The sequence below is a fragment of the Podarcis liolepis genome (genome assembly GCF_965112155.1).
Source record: "Podarcis liolepis genome assembly, chromosome: 2".
Taxonomy (NCBI): domain Eukaryota; kingdom Metazoa; phylum Chordata; class Lepidosauria; order Squamata; family Lacertidae; genus Podarcis; species Podarcis liolepis.
The window spans coordinates 32105122-32121322 of NC_139555.1; the positions used below are offsets into that span (position 1 = coordinate 32105122).

The 16201-nt window shown below is 42.1% G+C and overlaps 1 protein-coding gene across 12 annotated transcripts in view; it reads right to left on the minus strand.

Moving 5' to 3' along the window:
* Positions 1-4791: 4791 nt before the first annotated feature.
* Positions 4792-16201, minus strand: part of CCDC57 (coiled-coil domain containing 57) — a 66592-nt gene continuing 55182 nt past the window's right edge. For all 12 annotated transcript variants that reach the window (XR_014522058.1, XR_014522059.1, XR_014522060.1 and 9 more), the window contains 2 exons: positions 15754-15976; positions 4792-5265 (listed from right to left, as the gene is read on the minus strand). Coding sequence is in view for 9 of the 12 variants with exons in the window: in XM_083487115.1 (XP_083343241.1) it covers positions 5042-5265; positions 15754-15976 (447 nt within the window). In the remaining 3 variants the exon portion in view is untranslated. The remainder of the gene's footprint in view (positions 5266-15753; positions 15977-16201) is intronic.

A 16201-nucleotide genomic window follows, 5' to 3' on the forward strand; every position in this document is an offset into this window, starting at 1 on the left:
GATTTATCAACACACCCACCCACCCCGTCGAGAGCGGGGGGGGAAGTTAACTAGTCTGGGCCTGAGATGTGTGAAGGGCCCTGCGCGTGTCCCTGCTTCATGGTGGGCTCTGCAGCGCCACCCACAGGCACTTCTGCCCCCGAGGATGCGCTTCCTCTGCTCGGCCAGCCCGCTAGGGGAAGCCGGCGCCTCCAACCTTGCGGCGCTGCCTCTTTTTTCAGCGTCTGGGAGGTAAATTGAAACAAATCAGCCCGCCTCTCTCGGGGGAGCAGATGGGCCGAGGTGCTTGGTGCGCGCTGATGCGCTGCTGAAAATACTCGACGTGAAGGAAATTTGGCTTTCTGGGAGAGAAGTGCAATTAATCCCCCCCCCCCGCCTTGTTGTTGTTGTTATTGGTGTAACCTCGTAGCATTCCCCCCCCCCCCCGCTATTGCTGCGAAAGGGGAAGAATTAATTAGGCTGATCTCTCCCTGGCTTTGCCGAGCGCGCGGCCTACAGGGGAAAAAGGAAGCAACTGGTGTCCCTGGGAGCTGAGCGCGGCGCGCTGCTTGCCTCGTTACACTCTGACCGAGTTCTTTCCCCGTCCCCTCCCGACAGAACCCGGCAAATGCAATGTACAAAAGAGAACCACACTTTCTTTAGGGGCCTAAAGTCATTGATTGGAGGTGTCCAATCAGGGGGCAGGGGGATGTAGGAGTGTACGTTGCCTGGCCAATCTGAGCGGCTGTGTGGGTGTTGCTAGGAGATAGGGTGATGTGGTGACTGTATTGAAGGGGATGGCTCTGTTTAGGAAATGAAGCTGATGGTGATGCAAGAAAGCGCCTGTGAATTGTGGCTTATTTCAGGTCATTCACCTCAGAAGAGTGCGAGCTTCCTCGGTTACTACAGTTCAGCCGTTAAAGCAGACTCTGGCTCTGTTAAATGGGCTCCCGGGATTATGTTCTCTCTACACGGGAGTATACGGTCCCAGGCGTCAGTTAACTAGCTTTCCTTACGGTTTGGGAACAAATCATGCTCTCCTCACGGAAGGCATCACGAGCTTTTCTTTGCCTCTCCGGATCTGGAGGGGAGAAAGGCTTCTCGCCTCAGTTTTAGGGTTGAGAACTTGTATGATCTTGTTCTGCTGGCGCTGAGGTCTATTGCTATCTGCTTTCCTTCGCCTCCTTCCCAGAAATGGAGGGAGCTCTGAACTTAACTCCGCACTGATCCACTCCCACTTGCTTCTCTGAAATGTAATACTCCCTTATAATGAATGCAACACAATAAAGCAGCCACCCACATCCACCTACCCTTCTTGTAAATGCTTAATCTTAAAGTGACTTCTTATTTCTTAAGAAGAGGCCTGCTGTCTCTTCTCACAGTGGCCAAGCAGAGGCCTGTGGGAAGCACAGAAGCAAAAAATGAAATAGGCTTGGAAAAGGAAGGTGAGCCTAACATCCCTTTATTATTCAGCATGGTCACTTTGTGAATTATATCCTTGCTTGCCCCAAGCTGTACTGTATTTCACAACAGCGTGGCATGGTTTTGGACCAGAACTGAGGAGAACCACACAGAACTTCCCACTCAGCCATGAATCTCATTGGGCAGCTTGCCTAGTTGTCTCACAGCCTAACCTACTTCACAGGCTTGTCAGGATAAATTGGGGAGGGGAGTATCATGTCTGCTTCCCATGAGCTCTATAAAGTAATCCTGTTTAGTTTCTTTCATGTGGTATAGAGTCATTTCTAAAAAGAAGGAAAACAGCAACTTCCAGGGCAACATTATTTATTTTCTCTCATATTTATCATTTTTTTGGTCATGCTTATTCCCCAAAATAAACATAATAATCATGTATTTATTTATATACTTCTTGGTGCCAAAAGAGGCTTCCAAGTGGTATATTAGAATAATAAGTGTTATTTTATATGTTAGATTGGGAAAACTGATTTCCCAGTGATAATAGTTTCCTTTCCATTCTTGTGACTTGGGATATTCTATGGAACCCAGCTTCATGGTAACACGATGTGAGAGCAAAGAGGTCATGATTTAAATGGGTAGATCCCTCTCAGTATCGATGCATACTATTTTATTATTAAAATGATCCATATTTTATTTGCTTGGCGAGATTTGCCACCTGTATCCATCTGGATTCTCAGTGTACCACCAACCCAGGCTTGAAGGCTAGGAAGGAGGAGTTGCTGTATTCTATAAGAATCCCTTCTCCTTGCCTAGGAGGATTCTAATTTTGTCTCCCTACTTTAACTGTTAAAGGTGTTGTTTGATCTGGTGTTGTAGAGTTGTTCATCCACATTGAGGCTATCTTATTTTGGGTGCCTTTGAGTATAGATAGGTGTATATATAATTTTTATTTTTCAAGGGTGTCATGACCACCATGACAACCAATAGACTGTTCCAACAAAGCCTCGCACTGCAAATTGTGAGTCACATTGTTGATGGTGTTCTTGACAGGGCAGGAATATGGTGGTTTGGATGTGGCAGACCATTCATGGCTCCACGGTATGTTGACATCTTCATGGTTTACTTAGAACAATGCTTTCTCAGACTCTCTTCTACCTGAGATACATTGGTTACATCTGAATCAACCGGATTCATGGAGGAGAGGCACTTGTGCAGCTCCACCAGGGCTTTGTTCACTTTCCCTTCACCAGCAGCCTGAACCTAGAGCAGGCTACTCAAAAGGATTGCTTTCTGGTTCAGATGCACTTCTGTGCAGTCGCATAATGGACATTAAATACCACAACCCTACACAGGAAACCTATTGACTGTTAGTTACATGGTTCCAGCTTTTTATCCAGAATACGTCATGAAATCAATTGTCCACAGCAAAGCCCTACAACTGCATCTGTTCAGATTCACCAGACAGAAGCTCACAGCTTTAAAATTTACATTAGCTTTTCCCGGACTACATTTGTCTCCCAACAAAATAGAAACAACAATAGATCATGGCCAGACTGGTACCCAGGAATAATTTACTAGAGCACAGACTTAGAGGAGAAAATGACAGAACACCCTTGTCACATTTAGTTTCCAACTGAAACCACTTATCTACCCTAAGGAGTCTCAAAGCGGCTAACATTCTCCTTTCCCTTCCTCCCCCACAACAAACACTCTGTGAGGTGAGTGGGGCTGAGAGACTTCAGAGAAGTGTGACTGGCCCAAGGTCAGCCAGCAGCTGCATGTGGAGGAGCGGGGAATCGAACCCGGTTCACCAGATTACGAGTCCACCGCTCTTAACCACCATACCACACTGGCTCTCAATCCATCCTGAGGAATAACATCAATAGGTCTGTAATTGTTTAGATGCAGCTCCTTTCCAGCCTAAAATTTGCATGCAATTTCTTCACACCTCACAGTTTATAATCCCTGCCCCAACAGTATGATGGAAAAGAACCCTCAGAGGTATGCTACAATGTTTATTCACACAGGGGATAATACTGCTCATATTTGATATGGGTTTGGCAGATCAGTCACAACATGTGGTCAGATCACCACCATATCATGTTTATGGGATTGATTTCAGTTGCTGCAATGAGGATGCAGACAAAATGCCTTGAGGAATGGGAGTCTGCCACATGTCTACTCAACCTTGCCCATTCTGGGTATAACATCTAAGCAGAAGAAAGTTAAGTGGATGGGTCTAAGTGCTGGTTTATTTCACTCTGCATGTCTGTTTTTGGCTCAGAAAGGGCACTGGTTGTCCTCATGGATAACCTGGGAGAGCATGTCTCTGTTAATTCTCCTGAACGTCTCAGTGACTATTGATACAACCAGCCATGATATCCTTCTGAGTAGCCTGTTTAGCTGAAGAACTGGGGACATGGTGTTTTGGTGGTTCCATTCCCACATGAAAGGCAGATTCCAGAAGGTGGAACTGGTAGATTACCTCTAGGTAGGTATGCTGTTGCGTTCTACAGGGGTCTGTCTTGTCTTGTTCCCCATTCTGTTTGACATCTACAGTAAGTCAAGTCATTTCGGGTTTTGGAGTGGAGTATCATGAATATGCTGATGTAATCCACCTCTGTATCTTTTTTACATATTTTTCATATAAGAGCGTGATAATTTTATTGGTGGTTAAGAGCTAATAAACTGATGCTTAGTCCTGGTAAAGTAGTTACTGTTTATGAACGATTAATCAGTTTAGGCAAGGGATGTTAATCTGTTCTATACAGGGTTGCATTCCATCCTACAGGACCAGAGTTTTGGTGTGCTCTTATATCCAGCCTTGTTACTAGAGACCCAAGTGGCTTCAGTAGCACAGAATGCCTTCCATCCGCTGAGACTGGTGCAACAATTGTGACTCTTCCTGGGCCGAGATACCCTGACTAAAACAATCCATGCAAAAGCCCTACTCAAATTATAGAGGGAAGAACTGAGGCATGGCATGCACAGCCCATTTCAATGCTGCTCATACCCCCAACTCATCTTGTGAAACCTCTTACTCCCCCTCCCTCCCTCAAGGGAAAATCTCAGGGCTTGTAGTCCATGCCCATCATTCTTGAGAAGCCTTCTGTCACCTTTCCCTTTCTTCCTATCTGTTTGTCCTTTGGGAAAGGTGGAGGGGTAGGGCAGTGGACAAAGCAGCTGTGCTCTTTTATATACAGAGAAACTGTAGGAACTGTGCAATACATGTAGAACCAGGAGATCTGGGGAAATAAAATACTGGAACATATAACTGAGATGTCACTTCCTAGGTCTGTTCATATTCAGTGTTTCCTGTTTGATTTTGTGTATTTTGGGTCTATGAACTGCAATAAAGTTCTCTGTGTGTGATAAACTCTTGAGGAATCTATCTGAAGCATACTGAAACATATATTTATTTACCAGCTCAAGATGTAGAGGAAGGTGGTTTAAATACTTTCTACAGTCAAAAACATTTATCAGTGAAGTTTGATTAGCAAAATTGGAAGTAAGAAGGAACTTGACTAGTAACATTAATTACAAGACCAAACATGGTCAGAATAGGACTTAAACTTGGTATCACAACTTAATAACAAAATACTGTGCATAATTCAGATATAAAAATTTCTACTTCATTGAAAATTTAATCCTTTATGTTGTAGTTTCGGATTTTGGCCATTCGCTGAGGGGTCTGGGGCTTTCTGGTTCGGTTGTAAGATGACTTGTTTGGGTTTTGCTTTGTCTGAACTTCAAACTTAGTCCCTCTGACAGTCAAGGCAGCTGCTGGTACTCTTTCTGTGTAGTATGTGTGGGCTTCTTCCTGAGAGTCTTCAAGTCTTTTTGGTTCATGGATAACCTGGGATTTCTCTGCAAATCAAAAGGAAGAGAAAATGGATATTATTTTAGTTTGATGCCAATTGCTCAGAGCAGCATAAACATATATTAAGTAGTGGAGACAGGAACGTCTAGGGGAGTGGGCAGAACACTTTGAAAAATATATGCCCACCCCAGTACCCCTATTTGCTATTGCCACCATTCAGGGGAGCAGAGCCAGAAGTCATATGATACCATTATTTCATACTATCAACAGCAGCTGTTATTGTGGGGACACTACCATCTGTCTATGTATCTGACTTTATTATTGTGAACTGCTTTGAGAACCATTAGGGTTGAAAAATATACAAACACTGTAAAATAAATAATTTTCACTTGCAGTTAAGAAGGTTGACATATTGGTGGGGGATAAGATAACTTTTAAATCCTTGTGATTTATTGCCTATAAAAGAGTCATAGGTTTGGCTTTGCAATTTTTATTTATTTGAATTGTTCTAATGTTTTCTTCTCCTGAAGGTTTTTCATCTGATGGGAAAGTGCTGTAATCAGAGGCACAGAGCCTTTCCCCACTATAGTCTTAATGGTGTAGTGAAGTACAGTAGTACCTCAGGTTAAGTACTTAATTTGTTCTGGAGGTCCGTTCTTAACCTGAAACTGTTCTTAACCTGAAGCACCACTTTAGCTAATGGGGCCTCCTGCTGCACGATTTCTGTTCTCATCCTGAAGCAAAGTTCTTACTTAACCTGAAGCACTATTTCTGGGTTAGCGGAGTCTGTAACCTGAAGTGTATGTAACCTGAAGCGTATGTAACCCGAGGTACCACTGTATAGATACATCTGTTACTGTATAGACATACAGTGGTACCTCTGGTTGCGAATGGGATCCATTCTGGAGGCCCGTTCGCAACCTGAAAAGAACGCAACCCGCGTCTGCGCAGCTTCTGCACATGCACGAGCGGCGAAACCGGAAGTAACCCCTTCTGGTACTTCCGGGTTGCTGTGGGATGCAACCTGAAAATGCACAACCTGAAGCAAACGTAACATGAGGTATGACTCTATCTGTTACTGAAATTCACTGATCAACAAACTTCTTATTAAGGTCACCAACCAATTACATTTTACATTTATTTGTGGACTAATTTGTTACTTCTTTGTATGAAAGAGACCACTCCATTCTTAAACATCCTGTACTGAAGTGACCAGAACACCTATGGCAAATCCCACTTCAAATCTCATCTTTACCACAAACTCACTGTTTTAAGATGTAGCAGAAAGTGAATGGTAGATATCAAACAAGCATTTGAATTTTATTTTGCCTGATACTCCTAGGTCAGAAAGATGTTTACATTATCAGCTTGAAGGCTTCCATGTAAATACTGTTTTAAGGTGAAGGAGAACAGTCTTTCTGGAAATATCAGCTCTTCATCTTACATTTTTTTTAAACTTCCAATTTTGCCTTTGGCTAGGCAGAAATGCAACTATTCAAACATAACTGAATGGATGGATATTTTGCATTTGTGCACTGCATTTCCCAAAAACACAACATTTGTGTGATGAATTTACCCAGTCCAGCTCTGTTACGATTATTTCCATACGAAAAATCACTCTCATACTTACAAGCTCAGATTCTGATACTAGGAATTGTCAAGTATAGAAAATCACATCAGAATAAGTTAATATTTGTAAAGCACTTGAACGATGAAAAGTCTTGCATAACAGCAAAGTAAAATTGCATTTGTAGAGCCAGAAAGGAGTTCAAATCTGTTGGTTAATATTCTACTCAGACCTCTCATTGTCTGGTGCTTTACCCACATGATGGAAAAAGTGTTGAAATTTTGTCCCATAAGCAAGAGTGAAAGGTAACATATGACCCAATAAGAGCCAAATTTCAGCCAAGACAACTGGACCAATCATAATGAGCTATAATAAAAGTGGTTCTTCAGTTTTCGTCATCCAAGTTCAAATATTGCAGCACAACATCTATTGCAGTTCTAACTGTTTCCCATTTCTCTACCCTTTGGCAGCTTTTTTTATGAAGCTATAATTCCCCAAGGACTGGAGCTCTGACCACAAACCATAGAAACCTAATTTTTCTCTCTCCCCCACTACTCAGCATATATGTTGATGTTATCAACTTAATTCTGTCAAGAATGCGGTAATTTTCTCAATGGATAAGGTAAATCATAGTCTAACAAATAAGGCAAGAGAAGGAGCTGGAAAACATTTGGTTTGTAGTCACTTTTCAGCCTTTCTTCTTCTAACAGCAGCTCTTTGAGCTACTTTTAAAACTCAGGAGATGATCAAAATCCGTGTCAACTCAGTGCTGCTGTTCGTGAGAAGTACATGCAAATAATCTTTTCTAGGTAAACTCTCTTTGTTCACATCTATAATCACACTAACTAAAATCCCTTTTACACTGCTAAACGCCAGCTGTTGAAAGTTGGCCCAAACAAGAATGTGTTAGAACACAGGGAAGACAGCTCTCCAAGTTATATGACTGTTCTGGGGAATAGGGTGTTATACCAATGTTTTCTTCAGCAAACTGTAGCTCTCTTCCTATTGGGGAGGGGGATCTTGGGTACTAGACAACAGCTGCAGAGCAAAAGAAATATTTAGTTCAGAACTGTGGCTCAACAACAGTCCGTCTGTTTCCTCTTGCAAGGGAGGGCAGAGATATTTTCCCAGCCTGGACCTCCGCATTCTGAAATGAGGAGAAAGAGCGATAACTAGTTGCTATGGTGACTAGGCCTTGGCCAAGCTGTGCCACAATGGCCATAGTATGAAGAAGGTACAAAGTTGGATACTTTCAGTAGCTTGGGCCCACTGTACATCCTGATAAGACCCTGGGATCATGTAAGGAGAGTAAAGTGATATGATAAACTTTTCCCTCAATACCTGCCATTTACCAATGCAGAACTAGATTTCAGTTATAAGCAAAGTAGGGAAGGGGGTGTGGAGAAGGACCCAATTAGCAAGCAAGAATTAGGGTGTTGGAAGGAGAGAAAAGACTGCATTTTTACACACAGACAGTTTGCTTTTAGATTTCATTCTGGCGGTTTGTGAGAATTTTGTACTGGGTTAGGTTTTACTACGCTGACACACCTCTTTACCCTGGCTTTTGACACTTGAGGTGTATATTGATAGGACCCACATTCTTTTTATGATTATAAGTTGTTTTAAACCACTTTTAATGTTGTATCAATGTTGTAACCTGCTCTGGGCCCTCAGGGTAAAGGGTGGGTAATAAACAAGCAAACAAACAAATAAATCAAGCTGTTGGTCCTACCAGTAAAGTGGTAGGAAGGGAACAGGCTTCTTTCTCTGAATAACCTGGGTAGATTGTCAAATCTACATTGCATCAATTCTGTGCCCTCTACAGTGTTCCTGAAAAAATGCAGCAAAGATCGTTTAGCAATGTATAAATCGACTCAATCTTTTGTATTAAAGCAGAGATTCAACAAGGACACAAAACAGTCCTTATTTTCACCTGCGAGGTGATGGAGGGTGGCATTTTAAAGTCTTGCGATATACACATCACTTGCATCTGCATTTTGAGAGCCAGAATTTCTTTTTTGCATTCAGGTTTCCAATACTAGATTAGGTAATTGGTGTCCTTGCAAACTGCCAATTGAGTTTCACCTGCTGACAGCATGAAACATTAGGCAAGTTACTGTGACATCTGCATGTGCAAACACTGTTTTTGCTTTAGCAACAGGTTCTTGACCTGCAGTATCTTCAATATCTTCAATGTCTCAGTGTACCAAATAATTTTACCATAGCACGTGGGTCATTGCCAAACGCACACATGCCATCCCATACTGTCACCCCTGCTCGCTGCCACAGCCTATAGAAATGCTGCTATACCAGGACATACAAATAATCTGCAAGTGTATTACACACGTTGCATTTTCAAAGCCCTTGGTAAACGTTAACCAATTAATCAAAATCCTGAAGCTACTCGGGAGAGGATTGTTCAATTTGTGAAATTGTCTGGTGGATTCATTTAAACAAACAAGCATGCCAGTAGGGAAAAGATTAAAAGCAAAAGAGACGGTCTAATACTGTAGAGGCAAAAAGGTAGATGAGCTAAGGCAATGATTCAAGAATACAAGAGGAACCCGCTGGATGAGGCCAATGGCCCATCTAGTACAGCATCCTGTTCTCACAATGACCAACCAAATGACTGTGGGAAACCTGCAAGCAGAATTCGAGCATGAGAGCACTCTCCACTCTTGTGGTTTCCAGCAACTGATATTCAGAAGCATTGCTGCTTCCAACTATTGAGACAGAGCATAGTCACAATGGCTTGTAGCCATTGATAGCCTTATCCTCCATGAATTTGTCTAATCCTCCTTTAATGCCATCCAAGTTGGTGGCCATTGCTCACTGCCATTGCTGGGAGTGAGTTCCATAGTTTATGTTCTATGTGAAGAAGTACTTTCTTTGGTCTGTCCTGAATCTTCCAACATTCAGCTTCATTGGATGTCCACGAGTTCGAATATTACGAGGGAGAAAACTTTTCCTATCCTCTGTCTCTATGCCGTACATAATTTTATAAACTTCTATCATGTTATCTCTAACTCAGCTTTAATCTTAACTAAAAAGTCCCAAATGCAGTGACCTTTCTTGAGAGGGGAGATGGCTCCATCCCCTTGATCATTTTGCTTGCCCTTTTCTGAACCTTTTCTACCTGTACAACATCCATTTTGACTCAAAAAGATTGAGAGTTAAGAAAATAGGCCAGCTGTTTTAGATGGGATAAAGGGAGACCTACACAAACGGGACTGCAATAATCAAGCCCAGGTAAGAGAATGAAGAATTTTAGCAGCATTTTCTATGAGAAAGTAAATGATAGAAAACAACTTCATTTTGACAGAGCAGCAAAATCACACCTATATCACAAGCATGTGAAACAGAAAGCGGGGGTGCGCACCATCAAGAGTTAAAGATGTTTAGGAGGGGACGTCAGAAGCTCCACTTCCCATCTCCTCACATTCCTTTCAGAGCTGTGGAGCAGTCTTTCTTTAAAGATGAAATGATGAGTTGATTAGAGATTCAGGTGGATAGCCATGCTGATCTGTCATAGTCATCATAAATAACAAGATAAAAAAAATATTTTTTAATAATTCCAGTGGCACCTTTAATATCAACTAAATATAAGCTTTCAAGGTATAAGCTTTTGTGTGTAATACACTTTGTTAGATACTCAGTTGACGTGGGCGGCGCTGTGGATTAAACCACAGAGCCTAGGGCTTGCCGATCAGAAGGTCGGCAGTTCGAATCCCCGTGACTGGGTGAGTTCCTGTTGCTCGGTCCCTGCTCCTGCCAACCTAGCAGTTCGAAAGCACGCAGTGCAAGTAGATAAATAGGTACCGCTCAGGCGCTGCTCTGGTTCGCCCGAAGCAGCTTAGTCATGCTGGCCACATGACCCAGAAGCTGTACGCCAGCTCCCTCGGCCAGTAAAGCGAGATGAGCGCCGCAACCCCAGAGTCGTCTGCGACTGGACTTAACGGTCAGGGTTCCCTTTACCTTTACCTTTAAATGTGCCACTGGAATTATTAAAAAAGATTTTTTCATCTTTCATCTTGTTATTTATTACGTTAGTTGATTAGAACAGTGGTTCCCAATTAGGGGTCTGGGGACCCCTGGGCATCCGCAGAACCATCCCCTGCCAGAGGACTCACTTATCTTGTTAATTGCACAGTGAAATCCTTTCACAGATCATCTAGCCTCTGCTCTTGACCAGAGTGCCTGCTTGTTGGCAGGGCCAAAACTTGTGAAAGAGTTGCTGGATGACAAGTGAGCTGGGATTGGGCAAAAACCTCTGACACAGTTTCTTGGGGCTCTTGCTATTGGAGGGGGCGAGGAGAGATAGAGTGCACAAACAGCTTGTTAGTTCACATTTTTTAAAAAATGTAAGGGATCCCTTCCCTTTGCTCTCTACTTTTTAATTGAAAATAATTTCTAATTGCTTTCAACAACTTTCAAGTTTAGAGGATTCTCCCACTGCTTGTGCATAGGGTTTTCAGTGAATTTGGGGTTCATATCTCATCTTGGAAATCTAAATGGAGAAATAGCTAAGCAATTTGCCACTATGATTAGCACAACAGCTAATCCTCTGATGATTTGGTTTTGTGCAAATGGCAGCCTGTGTGGATTTTGTTTTCTTGTTTTCTGTGGGAAGCTATGTGGCTACATTTGGGGGTGGGAGGAAGCAGGTACATGGCAGAATCCTAATGAATTAAAAAGTTGCTTGTTCCTATTGGGTAATCAGCAAGAATAAAAACCTTACTCCAAATAAGTATTGTATTTAACTAATTACTCTATTTAAGCCAGGGATGAAACTTGGGCACAGAAGGAAATAACAACAACAACAAGAACAAAAACAACAACAAGAACAACAACAGTGTGATGAAATGGGAAGCCAACATACAGCCCCTTGTTGGCTGTCAAGGGGAAGCATACTGAAGTGATTCTTTGAGTTAAGTGAAGTATGACTTTTTCTGACAGGTTCAAAATTTCCCTCTGATCAGTTGAACAACTTTGCATGGTTGTGTATGGTAGCCTACTTAGCAGATGTTTTCACATACTTGGAACGCTTTCAACACAAACCTTCAAGGTAGTGATGTGAATGAGGCAGTGATTAAAAAGTTATGGTTATGGACAAGCCGAGTAGACGGTGGTAGCCTTACTAACATCCCAACACTGGAGACATTTCTGGAGGCCACTGACAAAGAACTGATACCAAAAGTAAAACATTACATAAATGAACACCTGTGTGATTTAGCAACTAGCTTCAGAGATTACTTCCCTGCACCAAATTCTGAAACCTCATGGATAAGGAATCCTTTTGAATATGGTGGTGTACAACTAACAACTTTATCTGCGGAAAAGAAAGATGCACTTGTTGACGTGACTTGTGATGGTTCATTGAAATCATTTTTCAAAGTATGTAAGCTGGACCAATTCTGGGTGAAAGTTTTTGCTGATTGTAGGAAGTTAGGTGAAAAGCTTTGAAACATCTACAGTAGTACCTCAGGTTACAAACTTAATTCGTTCCGGAGGTACGTTCTTAACCTGAAACCATTCTTAACCTGAGGTACCACTTTAGCTAATGGGGCCTCCCGCTGCCGCCATCGCGTGATTTCTGTTCTCATCCTGAGGTAAAGTTCTTAACCCGAGGTACTACTTCCAGCTTAGCGGAGTTTGTAACCAGAAGCGTTTGTAACCCGAGGTGTTTGTAACCCGAGGTACCACTGCAGTTCTCTTTTGTTCTACAAAACAAACATTTTCAACATTTTTTTCATATATGAAGAACTGGCATAGAAATCGGCTTGATGTTGAACCAAATTTGAGAATAAAAGTTGAACCAGATATGGAAGGGATTGTTTGGGAGGGGGGGAAGAGTCATGATTTCTCCCATCACATTTAGATTTAGTGTGTTTTTAACATTCTGTTAGGAGCCACCCAGAGTGCCTGCTTTTTTTAGTATACCTAAAATCCTTTCCTTATTTGGGGCTACCCCACATTTCCTGTATACATAAATATATCTTCTTCTTTGGCGATCACTTGTAGTGATGCTGGATTTTGGACCTTGTATAAGGAGAAATGATAGACACTTTCCAACGTTACACCATTGAGTTGGATTTGTGGTGCTGCAGAGGGGTTGTTTTGTGCTTGTTGGTGCAGCACTTTGGTCTTTTGGGCGTTGAATGATAGGCCAAGATTTTTGTAAGCTTCTGCGAAGGCATTTAGGATGGTTTGGAGGTAATCCTCTGAGTGTGCACACACTACATTGTCATTAGCATACTGAAGCTCTATGACGGAAGTTATGGTAACCTTACTCTTTGCTTTCAGCCTACTCAGATTAAAGAGCTTTCCATCTGTTTGATATATGATTTCTACTCTGGTGGGGGTGGGGAGTTTCCCTTCAACAAAGTATAGGATCATGGCGATGAAAATAATAGAGTTGGGGCAATAACACAACCCTGTTGAACACCTGATCTCACTGTGAATGGTTCACTTTGAGAGCCACTGTTATCTGTGATTGTTGCTGTCATATGGTCACAGAGGAGCTGAAGGATGTTCACAAATTTATCTGGGCAGCCGATTTTCAGAAGGACAGTCCATAGGGCATTACGATTTACAGCATCAAAGGCCTTAGTCAGGTCAATGAATGCCATATACAGTGGCTGGTTTTGCTCTCTGCATTTTTCTTGAAGCTGTCAAGCAGTGAAAATCATGTCCACTGTCCTCCTCGAAGGTCGAAAACCATGTTGGGATTCAGGAAGGGTAGCCTCAGATATTTTTAGGAGATGGTTTGCTAAGATCCAGCCGCAGCTAATAAAAAGATGCCTCGATAGTTTCTGCAATCTGTTCTGTCACCTTTTTAAAAGAGATTGATAATTTTGGCATTCCTAAAGTCTGCTGGGGCCACCTCTTTCTCCCATATTTTTTCGATGAGCTTGTGAAGTTGTTGTGTAAGTTCAATTCCACCTACTTTGAAGACTTCGGCAGGTATCCCATCAGGTCCGCTGGCTTTGTTGTTTTTCATTTAGTTAATAGCTGTACACAACTCTCCCAGATTTGGAGATGCTGCAAGCTCATCTCTAATTTGTTTTTGTGGAATTTGTGAGAGGACCTCAGCAGCTATGGGGGAGTTGTGGTTAAGGAGATGCTGGTAATGTTCTTTCCAGCACAGTGCAAGAGCTTCTTTATCTTTCAGAAGTTTGGTACCGTCTGTTGAGCATAGGAGGCATGATTTATTGCCATGATTTATTGGCCCATAGATGGTCTTAGGGCTTTAAAGAAACTCTGTGCATCATGAGTGTCGGCTAAGTGCTGGACCTCTTGAGCTTTTTTTATCCACCAGGTGTTATTTAGTTCTCTGATTCTTCTTTGAACCTCAGCCTTAGCGGCAACATAGGTTTTTTTCTTAGTGGTGCAGTTTCTATCTCTTTGCCAGATCAGAAAGGTCTTCCTTTTCTTGTCAATAATGCATTCAATCTCATGGTCATTCTCATCAAACCAGTCCTGGTGTTTATTGGTTCGATATCCAATAGTTTGTTCAAAGGCTGCAATAGTGGATGTTTTAAGCTTGGTCCAGTGTTCCTCAATGTTGTCAGGAAACTCCAAAAGCAGATGGTCCTTAAGAGTCATTTGGAAGCAATCCCACGTAATAGGATCTTGAAGGGCTTGAGTGTTCATTTTGTGCCTTGGTTTCCTTCCTAAATATATAGAAAGCTCTTGGCCAGACATTAGCAGTTCAATCCTAAATATGCATGATTGCATTAAGTTCAGCTGAATTCAGTGTAATTTTAATATGTTAAGAACTGAAGACTTAAGCAATGGCCATGTTTGCACATCACAGTAAACCATAGTTAACAGCTTACAGTGAACATGTAAGTTGCTCTGACTTCATTCCTCCTCAAGTGTGGGTGGAAGCAGCAAACCACATTCCCTGGCTTAGTGTTGATCCTCATAATTGTGGATTCCAAAACAAACCTTGGCATCATATTATGACTGTTCAGATTCCACCCACATTAGGGAAGGAACAAAGCAGGAGCCACTTGCACATTCATGGTAAACCATTTATTATGGTTTGCAATACTGTGAATGTGCAAATGCAGTCAAGGCTTACAATCACAGTTCTAATATGTACATTTCACTATGCACGGCGAAATTTATTTCTGAGATTTTTTTACTCTAATACAAAGAACTAATTCATAATAACTTCACCTTTTATAAAGTCAGCATCAGAATATATTAAAGCTGTGCTTTTATATCTGCTCCAAACAAAGCTCATGTCATGAGGATAGGCAATGAATATTTACATTTCTTCCTTGGGAGATTTTTCTCAAAAGTGGAATAATGCGCTGAATTATATAACTAACTGAGAACAGTGATAGTGTGTCTCTAACAAGCTTACCTGATAATCTCAAAATGGCCTTTCTGCAGCAGTCTCAAAGTTATATATAAAACTAGAGTAAAGGGTGGATGGCTGGTTCCCAGTACTAGAAAGAGTAATTTTCTAATTTTCTAATCTCAAGGAGTAGGAAGTTGCCTTGTCTGTCAAAGAATCCCTGAGCACCAATCTTGGATCTCTATCCAATACCGAGGCTATTGGAATAAGCTCTGGGCACAACATTAGTTCATCTGGGGTACATGCAGGCTTATTGGGATCCAAGAGAAGGGATTGCACTCCCTCCTAACATTGCAGTAGAAAGTCAGTAGGGAAGGACAATATGTCTTTTGGGAAAGTTCTGCAGAGCACAGTTTGAAAACTACTGTACTAGAGTAAGTAGTGGAGCTGAAACTACAGACATCTATTAATAGGGCATGTGTGCATGTATTCTCCACTCATTTCAAAATTGGCAAACAAAGAGCAAGAACACTGTGGATTGCACCATAAGTAGGGCAGAGGCATTCCAACGTCTACTGGTATAATGCGTCAAGAAGCTGCTGTACAGTACCTGACTCGAATACAAAATTAAATAGCCACTTCATTCTATACCATGCTTACCTTGCTCTTTGTTGCTTTGGGGGCTGAGAATAGAAGGGCTTGATCCCATCTCTAGAATCTGCCAGATTTCCTCCAGGGAGCCAGCAGTACCAGATGATGACAACAGGCCTTGCTGGAGTTGGCTGGGACTTTCTTTTGTAAGTAGTTGAGACTGGTGTGGAACTAAGGTTTCATGCCTTGGGGAATCTGCAACACGATTTCCAACAATTGATTCTGACAGAACCTGTGGAAATGACAGTATGCCCTCAGTAATGATCAGGGATCAATGACATCTGGAAATGAGCTGAAAATATCAAAAGCCAAGGGTAGGCTTGTATGGCTAACAATGTTTCCTTCCTCAGGTTAAGTTTATGGTCTACTAAGACCCCTAGATCCTTTTCACATGTTCTTCTGGTAAGCCAGGTGCCCCCCCACCCAATCTTTGTGTTTGTGCAGCTTGTTATTCCTG